The 18712-nt window shown below is 41.0% G+C and overlaps 1 protein-coding gene across 1 annotated transcript in view; it reads left to right on the top strand.

Moving 5' to 3' along the window:
* The window catches only part of DNAH11 (dynein axonemal heavy chain 11), a 291551-nt gene that overhangs the window by 257038 nt on the left and 15801 nt on the right, over nt 1-18712 (top strand). Inside the window, exons 72-76 of the mRNA XM_073333745.2 lie at nt 599-747; nt 1737-1864; nt 5156-5383; nt 9787-9978; nt 18293-18412. Of these exons, the coding sequence (XP_073189846.2) occupies nt 599-747; nt 1737-1864; nt 5156-5383; nt 9787-9978; nt 18293-18412 (817 nt within the window). The remainder of the gene's footprint in view (nt 1-598; nt 748-1736; nt 1865-5155; nt 5384-9786; nt 9979-18292; nt 18413-18712) is intronic.

The following is an 18712-nucleotide window of genomic DNA, read 5'->3' as shown; positions in this document are numbered from 1 at the left end:
GGTAATTCTCCATTTCACTCTTTTTTAAAAATCTGTGATCCTCAAAAAATGTCAGCCTTGTATACTTATCCAAACCCTCTGATTTTTTTTTAAATCCCTTGCCTCCCAAAGAATAGTACCTTTCGCCCGACTGCCCAAACCCTACCAGCTATACTACCATAGGTGCTGGAACTAGGGGTGCTGTGGGCATGGCAGCGGCCCCTGGCTTGAAGTGGTTTCCATTATATATTGGATTTGAAGTTTTGTACAGTGGCTTTCAGCACCCCCGCTATACACATTGTGCCAGCACCACTGTATGCTACCCGTGCTCACACCTTCCTAGGAAGAAGCATTCCCTAACTGATTACTTGCTGTGCCTAGTTGTTCTTTCTATCACATAGTCATTGTCCCCTTTCCTGAACAGACATATGCCAGATTTTTCTGTACCCTCTTTACCACCTGGCTGCCCTTCCCTCCCTTGCTTCCCTGACAATTTTCTTTAATGAAACTGCTGCTAGCCTAGTAGCAGCAGGTTATGTAGTCTGAGAAGAATACAGGACCTAAATCTGTAATTGTGGATATTCTTGGTGTCTTCAGTTTATACTTTATATTTATATAGAAACTTTGTGGAGGAAAAACTAGGTTCCAAGTATGTGGAGAGCACCAGGATGGACTTAGCAAAATCATATGAAGAGAGCAGTCCAGCGACTCCAGTGTTTTTCATCCTCTTCCCTGGAGTAGACCCTCTTAAAGATATGGAGACACTTGGTGAGTCTGTTTTCAATGGGAGTTGTGCTTGCACAGAAGAAGGAGAGAAAATATCTATAGGCCCAATCCTGCTGCCAATGAGGACTATGGGACTTTGGGCTTTCGTTTAAAGGGAGCAGGATTGGGTCCTAAATTTTAAAATCTTAAAGAAAACCAAAACAATGTGTCATCATAAAAGAATAGAAATTAATATGACAAAGTTGGACTGGGTTTATTTTTAACAAAAGAGTTAAATTGTGAAGTTTCCCACCCCCCACCTATTTGTGGTAAATGGAGTGGATGAAAAGTGCAAGGCTATTAGCACTATAGTATGAAGAAATTTTTAGACTGAACATTCCTCTGCTTGGCATAATGCAAGTTTCTTTTGTACCATTTTCTACCTTTTGACTAGATGAGAGCCAGAGGGCAATTTTCTCCATGCTCATGTAATCTTGTGCCCTCTGTGACTAAATAATGGTCATTATACAAACTATATTCAATTGTGTAAAGCACTGTCGCTTTATGCTTAGGATTACTATTCCCCACAGACTATACTGAGAATACCAGGTTAATACAGCTGTGACCTGACTGTGCTCAATTTAAACTCAGGCCCCACAAGGTGAGAGGCTTGTGCATTTACCCACTGAACCAATCGGTTAAAAAACTGATGTGATATCTACCACATGTTGCTCCTTTTTTATAAGGGAATTGCTTTGTACCCCCTGTAAGAGTTTCTAAAGCTCAGTTAACAATGCCTAACATCTGTCAAAATGTCAAAAGGTTCATTATCTTAAAACCAAGGGAACAGATTTCTGCAGGCTTTTTCTAATACCAGCAATAAGGCTGCTGTTGAAAGCTCGCAATTTTGCTTGTTGAAATTGTAAGGGTTTAGTGAAGTGCTTCAGAAGAACTAATGAATATTGCCCCAGCGATAGTGGAATTAATGAGATGTTATCATTTTTTCCCCTTTCTGCTCTGTTCGTTTCCTACCCCCGCCACTTCCCTTATAGGAAAAAAACTTGGGTTTACTATCGACTCTGGAAAATTCCATAATATCTCTTTAGGACAAGGTCAAGAGATGGTGGCAGAAGAGGCACTAGAGGAGGCTGCTACACATGGGCATTGGGTCATTCTCCAAGTAAGTGTTAAAGAGCACAATAGATGATATCTGTGCACTCAGTTAGGTGAATGGCTGTGTTTGCTAGCGAAGTGACTGCAAGGTAAGGATTGTCCAACAAGGAACAACTTTCTGTGGAATTCAAAAACGCCACAAACAGAACATTTTGTTTTTCTTTTGCCTTTGCAAAAGGCAAGGTAAATGTTCACATGTATTGTGTGTATATGGCATTATGCCTTTACCCTCACATTTACAAGCACTACCTTTGTATTCCCAGTGAGGCCAGGAAAGATAATACAAGAAGGCTCCCTATGGCTAGGCATGATTATGTCCTCAGGAACACTCTTCTCCTACATAATTAAGAACTCTTGTTCCATTGAGTACGCCATAATGGAGTCTTCTAATAAAATTTAGAATACCTAGCCCTTGGGAAGCTGTATAATCAGCACTGGAGTGCTGCTCTTCAGAGATAGCAGTAGCAGCTTTGGCTAGCATTGTGTGAATGGAGAATCCACTCTCTGCAACAAACAAAAAGCTCTTTACAACACCCTGGTGAACTATCATTCTTGGTGCAGCCACAGAAGTTGACAGGAGCAATGAGATTGTTAGTATCACTAACACAAGGTGCTGTGACCAGCAGTTTTACATTATATTGTATAGTGTGCTAATATATAAAATGGCCACATTGTCCTGAAACACTACGGGAAGTGTAGGTTCCAGGCCTTGCCAATAAAAGATATTGGGGGAGCCATATTATTCCTTCCAATTCTATTTTTACACCATCAGCACTGCATCACCTTGTCAACCTAATTATCTGCTACAAATGTTAGCTGCTGTTTAGCTGTTCTTGTAATAAAATGAAAAATAGTAGTGACTAAAGGCCCCAACTGAGGTCACGGCCACATTGTGCTAGGCACTGTACTGAAACAGAGACAATTTTTTTTTTAAATTGAGATTTTAATTATAACATTGTCACCATTTTTTCAACCTGCTTTACCAGTGAGCTATTCAAGCTTATCTACCAGGAGTTGTACCGTTCAGCTAATATTGATACAGTTCTTACTAAGTAAACAATGGTATTATCTGAGAAAACAGAGAGAGAAGGATCTGAAAAGTGGTGGATTTCAACGGAATTCAAGAGTACTCAGCACCTCACAGGCGCAGGCCTAGAAGCAGGGGTAATGAGGGCAGCTCAGTTTCAGCCATGGCACATCTCTGAAGCCTTGGGTATCAAAAGTCAAGGCTCAGATAGCTTTTGGTGATATAGTGCTTTTCAGCTCTTCCGCTCTTGGTGCTTTTGTAGTCTAACAACCTAGAAAATGGCACACCATTCTTGTCTAATATGCCCAGGCTGGTCACACCTGAAGCATACAAAGCGTCCCCCTCAGCCACCACCTTGAGGGCTTCTACTAGACTGTGGGACTACCCCCCCGCCGCCGCCCCCCCCGCCCCCGTAGCTCTTGTACATTACCCCATTTTTGGCCATTTGAGAATTTTCCCTTTGAGAGCTTCCCTGGGCCACCACCTTTGGCTTCCCCTCAGTTTACCATCCTGCCCTGGCTGCTTGTCTCTCTTGGCCTCAAAGGCGGCCTCTGCCCATTCAACAGCGTCTCCCTCCCCAGCCAGCTGAAAGCATCTCACCCAGCTGTTGGCTTCCAAGGGGACAGTCTTTAGGAATTGATCCAGGACAATTTGGTCCATGAATCTCTCTCTCCAGCTGGCAGAACCATGGAGGCATGAGATCCTGTAATTTCTGAGCCACCACTCATGGCATTTTCGTGCCACTCATGAAAATGGTTCTACCTGAAACCAGTGTTTCTAGGCCTCTGGAGTCAGTCCCTCTCAATCCAGAATGGCTGCCTTCACTGCCAGATAGGAGATCACCTGCTCTTTGCTTATTGCTCGGTAAATGGCCTGAGCTTTGCCCATTAGGAATGGTGCTGCAGGTTGCTCCTTCTCATCCTGCATTGCTTGCCACTCTCTCAAACATTCAGAGGAAGACTTTGGGATTGTGTTTTGGTCCCTGCTTTGGCAGGCCTGGGGCCAGCCAGTTCATGGGTCCATCACCAACCGTGTTGCCCGGCATTCCTTAGCCCAACTGTTCTGTAACCTCACTTGTTGAAAGGGGGCATCTTGTCACCTCTGTTTAATGGTGAACTGTGCCTCCTGCTGTTTCTGCAGGTTCTTCATCAATTACATGAGCAGAATCTGGGTCATCTGCTGCTGCTGTTCTTGTTGCTGCTGTACCATGGCCATCTGCTGCTGCTGTCCTGTTAACAGGCAGATCGCAGCCTCCATTTTTCCTCTGACCCACCCAAATGTGGTATGGGACAGTCAATGTCCTGGGCTCAGCTTTCTCTTCACCAAAGATCCACCTTACTGCCTCCCCCCTAGTATCTGAGACGGATTTGAGATGCCCACATTCTCCACCATCTGTGACACAACAAGGCTTCTCCCATATCTGAGAGGCATACACTGCCACACCCAATCTTCTTTCCTTTAGGTATATTGTCCAAACATAAGCCAATAAACAAACAAGACACCAGTCCCTTCGCTCATCTTTTGTCCTAGGGTTTCGTGGACTCTCTTCCCTAGGATCTCTGGTAATCCTGCTTCTGGCAGCTTTGTAGTCCCAGCCAACTCCCTTTGCTTCAGCCAGTCCTCCTTCAGCTCTGGTGCTCTTCTGGAATGGCAGCTCCAGGGCAACCTTCCTAGGCACCTGGCCCCTTACTCCAGAGGCCACCACTGGAGTTAGTGCCACTCCTCTAGGGTTCCTCTTCTAGGCACAATGTGTCCTAATCACTCCTCCTCTTCCTGCCCTTTGACAGGCCTTTATAGCCCCAGGTGTAGCACTTCCCCCTTCAACAGGGTCACCTGGGCTCACCTGCTCTGACACAGGGGAGATGAGCCCAGTCTATTCACAGGGACCAGCTGCCCCATGACAGGGCCCAGTTTCACAAAACACTTTAGTATGTGCTTAAGAGCATTGCTGATAAGGGGTGAAATTACTCATATGCTTAAAGTTAACCATTTGTTTTAGTGCCTTGCTAAATCAAGGCTTGAAACCTTCAGAGGCTAGTGAAGTATCTGCTAATGTAACCGATGTCCTTCTTAGAATCCTTAATTTTTCTGCTTCTGCACCATCAGCTCATTTAATAGTGAAATGTCATTTGGAGTTGAGTGCCTGTTCCTTTTCATGAAACTGCCTTAACAGTATTTTTAAAGGTATTTTTACCGTGTGTGTATACTTCACATCTGAAATAATAAACCTATTCTTATCTCACAATGAATATGTTACATGTTTTCCAACAGAACGTTCATCTAGTAGCCAAATGGTTGGGGACCTTGGAGAAACTCCTTGAACAATACAGCAAAGGAAGCCACTCGGATTTCCGAGTCTTTATGAGTGCTGAACCAGCTCCAACCCCAGAAGAACATATCATCCCTCAAGGAATTCTAGAAAACTCAATTAAAATTACCAGTGAACCCCCTACTGGGGTGCTGGCTAATTTGCATGCTGCCCTCTATAACTTTGACCAGGTAAGAACAACATTTACATAATCTATGGGTTTGGGTTTTTTTAATTACTACAAACTTTTGTAAATAACTAGTCTACCAGGGCTGGGAGCTTGTTGCTGGGGTCACCATATCCATTCCATATGAAAACAAAAGTCACAGAAGGCTAACCAGCTCTGCCCTATCCTGCCTCCTTGTAATCAATTTCCCATCATCATGGGGCAAAATGCTTCAGATACTATCCCTGATGGTATTTCCCAGTATTAGGTAGTGGTATAGGGTTAACCAACACAATGCTCTCCTTTTGTCAGTGAGGAAGCAGCACATCAGACATGTAGCTGTATTGGCTACCTCAACATCAGAGAAATGTTGCTGTGGCCCAGCATTTGATACTCTGCCTCCCAACTAGCGATCTAAGAGTGCCATGTCAGCTCCCCCTTTCCTATCGTGACGTCTTCCAACCACTGACAGCTCCCCCACGGCTGCAAATTCCTGCCAGTGCCTGTTACATATAATCATCTTATTATTCTTACATATAATCTTAGTAGGAGTAGTATTTTTAATTCTCAGAAAGAGATTTTTATAGCCCAAATCATGGTGGTGTATCCTTCTCTATTATCAGTAGGTGGCATGTATCCATCCATCTCTTTTCCTTGGTAGCCCTAGCTCTTCCGGAGGTGGATGGATGAGTTGATTGAGGGTGATTTGAGGGAGCAGGGAGGCTGGTGTGGGTGGTATAATCTTGGAAAGAGGCAAGAAGGACTTTTCTTCTTTGGTTAGATCTATGAGCGTCACTGTGTCTGGACACCCTACTTCGTTTTTTTAAAGTGGATATTATGTAATACTTGTTCGTTCCAGCAGCACATTACAGAAAGGGCAGGCTTAAAGAACCACTTGCAGAGTCCCCCAGTGTCTAGGATTCCCCAGATTTTGAAGAGTCTCCACAGTGATTGCTACAATACTTCAACAAAATAGGCATGGCTGCCTAGTGTGTCAAACAGCCCTGGGGCAATGGGAGGCCAGCATAATGTAAGCCTTGTGACTGAAATGTACCATGCACATGCTGAGCAGACAAAGGCCAGGCTGAGCATCAGGCATGTATGTAAGTGGGACTTTGCACAGTTCAGTTGGCACAAAGTAGAGGTATTCTGGCCATAGTTGGTCAAGTTGTACAGGGAAAAGTCCACAGACAAAAATCTAGTTTATACAGTTTCACTGGCTCCTGTGCCAGCCACTCCACCACTTCCTCAAGTATGGGGGAAACCATTAGCTACTGTGATAGTAAATTGGTATTACTGTAGATTGTTTAACTGAAAGGCATGTGAATGGCGATCTGTTTCAATGTAACAGCAATTCTGGTTCTTGAAAAGTTTGTGTATTTCTTAATTTAGGTGAATTTATGTAAATTATAGAAACTCAAACTACATAAACTAAATTTCAATAAGACCTATTGATAATCTCTACAATGAGACCTCCAGGTAATTTTTTAAACCTCAGTCTTGTTCCTTTTTAAATATGGTGAATATTATTTTCTTTTATGATGACGAAGCAAAAACCCTTATTTCCTTACAGATTAATTCCAAGGTTGATGAATTAGGTACTTAAGATGAATCATCTCTTTCACTTGCCTTTAATGTTAATATTTGTAACATTCTTGATCATCCATGTTAATGTACATGCCATAAGCCAGCAATATGACTGTAAATTGACAGAAAACAGTGATTGTTGTTGTATGCAATATCTTGACTCTCTTACTGATAGCCTCTACAATTAATTTTTATTATTTATTGTAACTTCAAGTTTATTTAGTGGCCTTTTTCTTTAGTTTTGAGTCTGATTGTAATGTCACAGCCTTTTTTTTGCGAGCCAACTGTTTTGACTCTATTTTGAAACTATAAAAAAAAATTCCTTCTCGCAAAAAAAAGAAAACCCAACAAAATGTATATAACGAGTTCATTAGTAGTCCCATTTCTTCCCCAAAGAAAAGCCTTAGTGAAGAATTTGACCTTACTCTAAAAGTAGAATTGGTTGAGTACACAATATTTATGAACATTTGCTCCATTTCAAATGACTCTTTTAATTTGCTGGGCACAATGTGGTTTTTTTGTGCACAAATGTTTAGGAACTGGCTGCATACCCTTTTTATGAATTCCTGTTCTTGTATACAAGTAAGGGTATTTGCTGATTGATTTGCTGTCATTATTTACCTGTATAAAAAAATGTTTTAAAACTGCTGGGAAGGAAAGAATAGGAAGAGGAAGCAATGGCCAACTGCCTCAGGGCCTTGCCAGCAAGGAGATGTAAGGGGAAAGGGGACTTAAAAATGGAAGAATAGCATTCCTTGACACCCTGTTCCTCTTGGAGTTTGTTCCTCTGGGGGGACTTGTAGATCACTTTCCAGTTTCAGTTCAGGTTAGCCCTTCTACAACAGGGTAAGCTGTGCTTACAGAATCAAGCTCATCCATCTCATTGAAATGTGCCAAGGTAAAGACTATTATAACTGTACTTTAGTATTCTAGTGATTCAAATATTTGATACACAGGAATTTTGTATCTAGCACACACGAAGGCAGGGCCTGAAGTTATTTGTCTCGATAAAAATGAGGCATGAGAGTGAAAATTTTAAGTGCCACTGTTCTAAGGAACCCCTTTGGGCAACACAGAATACAGAGAACTCCACGTCAGGTTTTCTGGGCCAGAGAAATGGCGGTTGTGATGTGAGGCTGGTAGAGGAAATGAAGGAGGAGATTCTGGAAGATTCCTAAGGGAAATAATTGTGTGTACTCTTGGTTAAGCGGACAGTTTTTATAGTGGCAATTTTTGTTGTACAACGATATAGTTGTTTATAATACATCGTCACAGCATTTTTTTTTAATAGAAAGCTGAAATATATTGGCAAGGACTGTTTTTAGCAAAAGTATGTTTCACGGAATTGTTTAGCTAAAATATTACTGAACTATGGTGAGGTCTTCAAAAATGGGAAATGCCGTTATGCCTAAGAGGGTTGTTTATCTGAAACGTGAATCTTAAAGCTGGCACAAAGGAGAAATTATTGCAACTTTGATTTTCTGACATCTTTATTCATCCTGGGATGTTGAAAAGGCATCCAGTAAGAAATAGTTCTCATACAGACAGGACATCCTGAAATTTGAAGAGATACTTTAATTTAACTCTGCTCTAAATTAAGATATGGGTCACTTGTTTAGAAATTGATATTCCAGTTCAAATCTTTTAAAAAGGTGAGATTTTCAACAGGAAACTCTAGTTGTATGTTCTTATGGTTGTCAGTCAGTGGTGGTTGAGGCAAACTTTTGTGCTACGGACTCTTTGCAGGTATATCAAGACTAAGTTAAGTACTTACTGTCTTTATTATGTTTCTTGTAAAGTTATTTGACATTTCAGTAGGAGCAGCTGCAGTTTTAAAAAAACATTCATTACACTATATAGCCAGCCCCAGGTAGGGCAAATTTTATGTTGTATGGATTTCTATATGCAGGTCAGGACGATTGAGTCAGATTCATAAATCTTACACCAATATTGTATTTCTGATTATTTAATTCACTAATTTGACCAGAAGAAATTTTGTTATAGGACTTGATGCTCCCCATCATGAGATGTTTCCCGGTCTTTGTGTGGGGGAAACATGTTCTCCTGCTCACAATTTCCTACTCATTCTTCCACTGGGGAAGGTGATTTGCCTTGATAGCCAGAGATTTAGCCCCCAGAAGTTTTTATACTTAAGATGTATATGGATATCAAAAATCAATTGTAATATTAATTACTTCTTACACACAATTATGACAATTCAAAAGAGCTTGGGGGTGCAAGGAATGTAGATTTAGGATCATACTTTAGAAAGACATTTTAAAGTTTGACTTGGGAACTTAAAAAAAAAAAAAAAAAAAAAAAAAGAAGCTGTACAGAAACTCCTATTTCCAAGCTTCTGTCAATGAAGACTAAAGAAAACAATTAAATTACAATTACCAAACATACCTTTTTTGGAAAAAAGCACATAAAATCTGAGCGAGAGTGATAACTTCTCTATGGAATTTTAAACTACCCTATAGAATTCTATAGTGAGAATACCATTCTCTGTGAGATTGTCTTTAAGGTGGTCTATTTTATAAAAATGTCCTCTATTATATGATTGTTGAGTAATATTAGAAACTTATTTAATTTCACAGTCATATTGGGTTAAATAAGGGCAATACAGTGCTCCTTCTTAGATAATTTATCTGGTCAGCAATTCTGTTTAACTATAATAGAAGTATATAAAGTGAAAAATACTTAGGCTCCAATCTTGCTAACAACGCTCCATTTGCTTAACTTCAAATGTGTGAGTAGTCCCATTGGCCCAAGTAAGGCAACTATGCCTATATAGTAATGTAATGGTCACTGGATAAAAACATTGCTTTTCTTCTTTGGCAGGATACACTTGAATTGTGCATCAGGGAGACGGAGTTTAAAAGCATACTCTTTTCTCTGTGCTACTTTCATACTTGTGTGGCTGGGAGGCTCAAGTTTGGACCACAAGGCTGGAATCGAAGATATCCTTTCAATACTGGAGATCTCACCATTTGTGTCAATGTCCTCTACAACTATTTAGAGGCACACACTAAAGTAAGAATTAGTAGTCAAGTAACCTTTTACCAAGATTGTTCTGAATCTGTCAGTCTTGGATACAGGAGTGGAACATAATTTCTCTCTGCAGCCGTTATTAAAATAGCTTACATTATATGCATCTATTGCTGAGTATGAAAATATACCAGAGCAAAGGTTTTTCAGCAGTGGATGCTTGAACTTCATAATATAGGTCAAACCAGTTTCACATCAGCAGCTTAGCGCAAAAAAAATGTCCTTCATTATGTTAACAAAAACAGTGGTTTACATGTGCATATATGCCAAATTCATTAGGCAGGTAATGAAGCATTTGCACAAATGTAATTACATACAGCAATTCTGACAGTTCATAACACTGCATTAATAATCACTACAATTAGTTCTGATGATGGAAGCAATTTACAACACGTCACATGTATAAATAATGGTGCATTTCCTGCATGTGTCATTATTATGTATTAAGGATACCACCTTGTTGTGACTTTCTCTGTAATGTTCCCCCGAGTGGAAGTTAAGGGTAGATGAGTGATTTTATTTCTGAGCTACAGCATATTTTACAGTTGTGTGGTTTAAATACTCGATTAATGTCATTTTTTAAGTTCTGTAAATCCAAAGCCTGAATAATAGAATGATTATTCAGCATTTAATGGGGTAGATAGTAAGTAGGCTCTCTGATACCACCTTTTTCAATAACTTAGACATTTCAGAGATCAGCAGAGGGTTTTTTTAAAAAAAAATATGTGAAATGTTACTTTCAATGACATACATTTACTTGTGTGTCCCGGTTTGTAGTCATTACATGTATTTGTTCTTGTTTTCCTTTTATTCTTTTCATTGATGCTTTTTGCTAATAGGACATGAAATTGAATTTCCTTCATTTGGTATTTAGTGTCACATTTGAAATAATTGCTTAATTTTATAGTGGTGATTTAACAATGGTTCTCATTTAGAAAATGACTCTCTCAAATCAGCTTATTCCAACCCATATTTTTCTTTACTGATAAATCTCCTTCTCTCTTTAGGCTCTGTTCTCAAAATAACTATTCATAAGCTTAATAAGTAGCTACTAGTAGCTGAAAGCCATGCTGTCATATGGGTATAATATATAAAGTCATGTGTGTGTTTAAAAAAAAAATTAAGAGGAGGCCAAAAATGGCTGAGAATTTAAAAATTGGTTGGTAGCAGACCACGAATCTCAGTAATGATTGAACCTAATGATATTCTTAACAAAAAGAGCTCTCAACCATACTAGTTGTTGTTTCCATCACTTCATGCTGACTCGACAGACGTTGCTAGTTGTGTGGGTGGTTCTGTTGATTTGTGTGAGTGGCAGTTGGATGCACAGGTGTGGCGGTTTGGCCAAGTAATCCACCATTTGGGCAGTCTCCCATATATAACCAATTAAACTGTTACATGCAAATTAGCTGTAAAGTAAGGATGGTAATTGGTTGAGTTACTTCTGATATCATAGTTATCAATGGGCTAGTGTACAATAGAAGTACTACATCGCTACATCTGGTGAAAACACTCTATGCTGAAGGGAGAGAGCTCTCCTGTTGGTGTAATAAATCCAATAAATAAATAAATAAATAAATCCTCTGTGTGAGGCGGTAGCTACATTGGCAGGAGAAATTCTCCTGCTGACATAGTGCTGTCCACATCGCCTACGACACTTGGTGTGGCATAGACACATGCTTTACTGTAGCTGTACACTGCCTGGGTATAATCTGTAAAGTCAAAATGGTTGAGAACTTAAAAAACTATATGGTAACAGACCACAACAACCAGAGATGATTCAGTCTGGTGATATTCTGAATAATAAGAGTTCTTGGCCATACTTGTAGCTGCTTCCATTGTTTCACACGGACTCAATACACATTTTAGGCTTCAGAGAGACACAGAGTGTGACATTCCTGGACTCTTATTATATAAATACTAGTTCGGATGGGAAGTAGGAGAGAGAATTACTAAACCTTGCCTTTTGGTAGTATTGCATACTTTTCATATTAATAATATTTTGTGGGTTAGCAGGTTGCATCACATTGCATTGTAGCTTTATGGTCATTTAAAAATGTAGGTACAAGAGGAAAAAAGGAATCTTAAAAGCAGCAAAATGTGGCGTGAAAACAGAGCCAAATCCTGCTCATCTTGCTCATTTGGGACTATTTGCGTTAGTAAGATGAGCAAGAATTGACCCATGGAGCACAAAGCCTATGTTGAAGACTGGGGGCAGATTCTCAGCTGGGGTAAATTTTCACAGCTTCATTGAAGTCAATGATGCTATGACATTTTACACCAGCTGAGGACCTTATCTTTTGGACACTTAATCCTCTTGTGGCTCTGAGTTGACACGACCCAATCCACTTCCCCATGAGTGAAATTCCCTTCACCCACACAAAGCCCAAGTATTATATGAGCTCTCTGCAGGTGGAATTCAGAGTGGTTGTGGAGACAAAATCAACCCAGGGCCCAGGTGCAGGACTTCTGTTCAACCCACTCCTTCACCCATCACACTTGTTTTTCAAGTATATGGGATAGAACAGCAACCAGCTGTGTAGGGTATTGGGACTATTTGATCCTTCCACTATGTGGCTTTCTGTACCAGTATATATGAGACCTTTCCTGTGGCATGCAATTGTGTAGGCGCCCCTGTGCAGCTGCTAAATAGGTAAACTCCTCCTACAGCATAGCCCCTGTGCTGGACTTGAGTAGTGTGGAGGTTGAATTTCTCTCTCCATGAACACATCAGGCTAATTTCCTACACAGTACAATGTTATTATGCAAACCTGTTATCCAAAAAGCCCTTTTATCCAAAACAGAGAACATGTCCCTGATCTCTTGTGATTACACGGAAATTTCTCTCTTAAATCAGAAGCCTTGATTATCTAAACGTTGTCAATGTTCCCCATGACATGTGGCTAATTGAGGTTATACTGAATTAGAATATTGCTATACTCTTGTAAGACACACTCACTTTGAACAAGGTTATCTGGCACAAAGAGAAAAAGCAATTTCCTGACCAACAAATACCAGTGTATTGAAATAAATATATAGTAGATTGAGAAATGTATTAGTAGCATTTTTATAGCCAATAAGGAGAAAAACTTGTTTAATTGTGACAGGTTTCAGAGTAGCAGCCGTGTTAGTCTGTATTCGCAAAAAGAAAAGGAGTACTTGTGGCACCTTAGAGACTAACCAATTTATTTGAGCATGAGCTTTCGTGAGCTACAGCTCACTTCATCGGATGCATGCCGTGGAAACTGCAGCAGACTTTATTTATACACAGAGAATATGAAAAAATACCTCCTCCCACCCCACTGTCCTGCTGGTAATAGCTTATCTAAAGTGATCATCAGGTGGGCCATTTCCAGCACAAATCCAGGTTTTCTCACCCTCCACCCCCCCCACAAATTCACTCTCCTGCTGGTGATAGCCCATCCAAAGTGACAACTCTTTACACAATGTGCATGATAATAAAGTTGGGCCATTTCCTGCACAAATCCAGGTTCTCTCACCCCCTCACCCCCCTCCCAAAAACCACACACACAAACTCACTATCCTGCTGGTAATAGCTCATCCAAAGTGACCATTCTCCCTACAATGTGCATAATTAAGGTGGGTCATTTCCAGCACAAATCCAGGTTTTCTCACATCCCCCCCATACACACACAAACTCACTCTCCTGCTGGTAATAGCTCATCCAAACTGACCACTCTCCAAGTTTAAATCCAAGTTAAACCAGAACATCTGGGGGGAGGGGGGGTAGGAAAAAACAAGAGGAAATAGGCTACCTTCGAGACACCACTGACTTCCTAAGGAAACTTCAGTCCATCGGTGATCTTCCTGATAACATCATCCTGGCCACTATGGATGTAGAAGCCCTCTACACCAACATTCCACACAAAGATGGACTACAAGCCGTCAGGAACACTATCCCTGATAATGTCACGGCTAACCTGGTGGCTGAACTTTGTGACTTTGTGCTTACCCATAACTATTTCACATTTGGGGACAATGTATACCTTCAGATCAGCGGCACTGCTATGGGTACCCACATGGCCCCACAGTATGCCAACATTTTTATGGCGGATTTAGAACAACGCTTCCTCAGCTCTCGTCCCCTAAAGCCCCTATTCTACTTGCGCTATATTGATGACATCTTCATCATCTGGACCCATGGAAAAGAAGCCCTTGAGGAATTCCACCATGATTTCAACAATTTCCATCCCACCACCAACCTCAGCCTGGTCCAGTCCACACAAGAGATCCACTTCCTGGACACTACAGTGCTAATAAACAATGGTCACATAGACACCACCCTATACCGGAAACCTACTGACCGCTATTCCTACCTGCATGCTTCCAGCTTTCACCCTGACCACACCACACGATCCATCGTCTACAGCCAAGCTCTGCGATACAACCGCATTTGCTCCAACCCCTCAGACAGAGACAAACACCTACAAGATCTCTGTCAAGCTTTCTTACAACTACAATACCCACCTGCTGAAGTAAAGAAACAGATTGATAGAGCCAGAAGAGTTCCCAGAAGTTACCTACTACAGGACAGGCCTAACAAAGAAAATAACAGAACACCACTAGCCGTCACCTTCAGCCCCCAACTAAAACCCCTCCAACGCATTATTAAGGATCTACAACCTATCCTAAAGGATGACCCAACACTCTCACAAATCTTGGGAGACAGGCCAGTCCTTGCCTACAGACAGCCCCGCAACCTGAAGCAAATACTCACCAACAACCACATACCACACAACAGAACCACTAACCCAGGAACTTATCCTTGCAACAAAGCCCGTTGCCAATTGTGCCCACATATCTATTCAGGGGACACCATCACAGGGCCTAATAACATCAGCCACACTATCAGAGGCTCGTATACCTGCACATCCACCAATGTGATATATGCCATCATGTGCCAGCAATGCCCCTCTGCCATGTACATTGGTCAAACTGGACAGTCTCTACGTAAAAGAATAAATGGACACAAATCAGATGTCAAGAATTATAACATTCATAAACCAGTCGGAGAACACTTCAATCTCTCTGGTAACGCAATCACAGACATGAAGGTCGCTATCTTAAAACAAAAAAACTTCAAATCCAGACTCCAGCGAGAAACTGCTGAATTGGAATTCATTTGCAAATTGGATACTATTAATTTAGGCTTAAATAGAGACTGGGAGTGGCTAAGTCATTATGCAAGGTAGCCTATTTCCTCTTGTTTTTTCCTACCCCCCCCCCCCCAGATGTTCTGGTTTAACTTGGATTTAAACTTGGAGAGTGGTCAGTTTGGATGAGCTATTACCAGCAGGAGAGTGAGTTTGTGTGTGTATGGGGGGGATGTGAGAAAACCTGGATTTGTGCTGGAAATGACCCACCTTAATTATGCACATTGTAGGGAGAATGGTCACTTTGGATGAGCTATTACCAGCAGGATAGTGAGTTTGTGTGTGTGGTTTTTGGGAGGGGGGTGAGGGGGTGAGAGAACCTGGATTTGTGCAGGAAATGGCCCAACTTTATTATCATGCACATTGTGTAAAGAGTTGTCACTTTGGATGGGCTATCACCAGCAGGAGAGTGAATTTGTGGGGGGGGGGGGGTGGAGGGTGAGAAAACCTGGATTTGTGCTGGAAATGGCCCACCTGATGATCACTTTAGATAAGCTATTACCAGCAGGACAGTGGGGTGGGAGGAGGTATTTTTTCATATTCTCTGTGTATAAATAAAGTCTGCTGCAGTTTCCACGGCATGCATCCGATGAAGTGAGCTGTAGCTCACGAAAGCTCATGCTCAAATAAATTGGTTAGTCTCTAAGGTGCCACAAGTACTCCTTTTCTTTTTGTTTAATTGTGAGTTTATTCTTTTTTTATTCTGAACCAAAAGTTAATATTCTTCTTAGAGATGTGCTGTTCAGCCTTTCCTGAGGCAGTATGTAGCACAGTTTATTACATTCTGGTGACTTCTTTCTCTTTTTCATTCTTTTTCATTGATAGAATCATAGAATATCAGGGTTGGAAGGGACCCCAGAAGGTCATCTAGTCCAACCCCCTGCTCGAAGCAGGACCAATTCCCAGTTAAATCATCCCAGCCAGGGCTTTGTCAAGCCTGACCTTAAAAACCTCTAAGGAAGGAGATTCTACCACCTCCCTAGGTAACGCATTCCAGTGTTTCACCACCCTCTTAGTGAAAAAGTTTTTCCTAATATCCAATCTAAACCTCCCCCACTGCAACTTGAGACCATTACTCCTCGTTCTGTCATCTGCTACCATTGAGAACAGTCTAGAGCCATCCTCTTTGGAACCCCCTTTCAGGTAGTTGAAAGCAGCTATCAAATCCCCCCTCATTCTTCTCTTCTGCAGGCTAAACAATCCCAGCTCCCTCAGCCTCTCCTCATAACTCATGTGTTCCAGTCCCCTAATCATTTTTGTTGCCCTTCGCTGGACTCTCTCCAATTTATCCACATCCTTCTTGAAGTGTGGGGCCCAAAACTGGACACAGTACTCCAGATGAGGCCTCACCAATGTCGAATAGAGGGGAACGATCACGTCCCTCGATCTGCTCGCTATGCCCCTACTTATACATCCCAAAATGCCATTGGCCTTCTTGGCAACAAGGGCACACTGCTGACTCATATCCAGCTTCTCGTCCACTGTCACCCCTAGGTCCTTTTCCGCAGAACTGCTGCCTAGCCATTCGGTCCCTAGTCTGTAGCTGTGCATTGGGTTCTTCCGTCCTAAGTGCAGGACCCTGCACTTATCCTTATTGAACCTCATCAGATTTCTTTTGGCCCAATCCTCCAATTTGTCTAGGTCCTTCTGTATCCTATCCCTCCCCTCCAGCGTATCTACCACTCCTCCCAGTTTAGTATCATCCGCAAATTTGCTGAGAGTGCAATCCACACCATCCTCCAGATCATTTATGAAGATATTGAACAAAACCGGCCCCAGGACCGACCCTTGGGGTACTCCACTTGATACCGGCTGCCAACTAGACATGGAGCCATTGATCACTACCCGTTGAGCCCGACAATCTAGCCAGCTTTCTACCCACCTTATAGTGCATTCATCCAGCCCATACTTCCTTAACTTGCTGACAAGAATACTGTGGGAGACCGTGTCAAAAGCTTTGCTAAAGTCAAGAAACAATACATCCACTGCTTTCCCTTCATCCACAGAACCAGTAATCTCATCATAAAAGGCGATTAGATTAGTCAGGCAAGACCTTCCCTTGGTGAATCCATGCTGGCTGTTCCTGATCAAACCAGTTTAAAAGGAAGGTGCAATAAGACTTTCACTTATTCAGATTCAAATAAACTTGTAGCAAGCACACTGGAGTAGCTGTAGCTATTTTACTTGTTCCATTCTGTCACATCATGCAACATACAAAGCCTATAATTAAGGTTTTTACTTGAACTGTTAGGAGGCAAATACTGCCCCCGAGGGTGTAAAGGTTTCTGTCTGGAAAGGCTTCATCACAAACTGGCAAATTTTGCAAACCAAGGATAGCAAAGAGAGGCTTTGAATCTTGCTAAGCCAAATAAAAAAAGAGACAGTGGTTTCTTGAGTAAAATATGCTACCATCATTAATCAGAAACTGGAGGTATGGCACTATGACCATAACCACAATGAACATAACCCTCAAGCGATTTGGTAGTGATAGCAAAAATATTAATTCCATTTTTACTGAAATTCTTGAATGCATCCCAACTTCAAATAATATAGACTTTCACTTACTCAGTATTTTCTAGCGAGGAGATATAAAAAACTGCAATCAGATAAAAGTTTTGTTTTCCCCCTTAAAACAGACCTGATAGTTAGTAGGTTTCCTTCCAGTTGCTCATAAGGACTATGTTTTCAAAGGTCTGGATACGGAAATACATATATCCCTCAATGAGTTATGTTCTCTTACCTCATGGAGTGTGTTGAAAATGTACTTTGCGCCGTAAAAGATTTTTCATAAGGGCTAGACTAAAAATCATGACTTATGGCACAACTGATATTGGTTTGCACAATTAGTGATTTTTAACTGAAACCATGATATTTTTAATCAGATATTTATATATACACCTATAACTGGAATTTTTTAAAAAAAAACCCCATATTGCAGTATGGTTATTTTCTAAATAGAAACTAATGAGAATACCTAATGTTTGCAACTTCTCAGGAAAGTGTTTTGATTTTCTTTTGTTCTGATGAAGCATTTTTCATGCATTATTATTCTGTGTGACTTTGGTTTGTCCTTTGGAAAGCTGACTTGTTGTTTGTTTAATTATGCGTTCCATTATCTTCTGTAGGTTCCATGGGAAGATTTTCGTTATCTCTTTGGTGAGATTATGTATGGTGGACACATCACTGATGACTGGGACCGCAAGCTGTGTCATATGTATTTAGAGGAATTCATGAGCCCAGCTATGGTAATTTTTTATATATACCTAAATACTCTAATTTTTCAATATTACAAGAAATAAAATATTTTCTCTTTAATTTTAATATGTTAAACACCATGATGAATATTTCTTCAATGATCTGATTTGCTAAGAGCTGAAGCATTTTGAGGTGACACTCAGCCCCACCCCATCCATACAAAAATCTTGTATATCTGTCTTGGAATAAATGATCCAATTTGTAATGAGTGTGGTACTTCATCACAAAAAAAATCTTGTCTGCAAGGCTTTTGTAACTTGGTATATTGCTTACTTAAGTGCTTTTGCAAA

Source organism: Lepidochelys kempii, chromosome 2 (genome assembly GCF_965140285.1).
Source record: "Lepidochelys kempii isolate rLepKem1 chromosome 2, rLepKem1.hap1, whole genome shotgun sequence".
In the NCBI taxonomy this organism is placed as follows: Eukaryota; Metazoa; Chordata; order Testudines; family Cheloniidae; genus Lepidochelys; species Lepidochelys kempii.
Note: the sequence above shows the minus strand (reverse complement) of the source record. Positions and strands in the feature narration are given on the sequence as shown.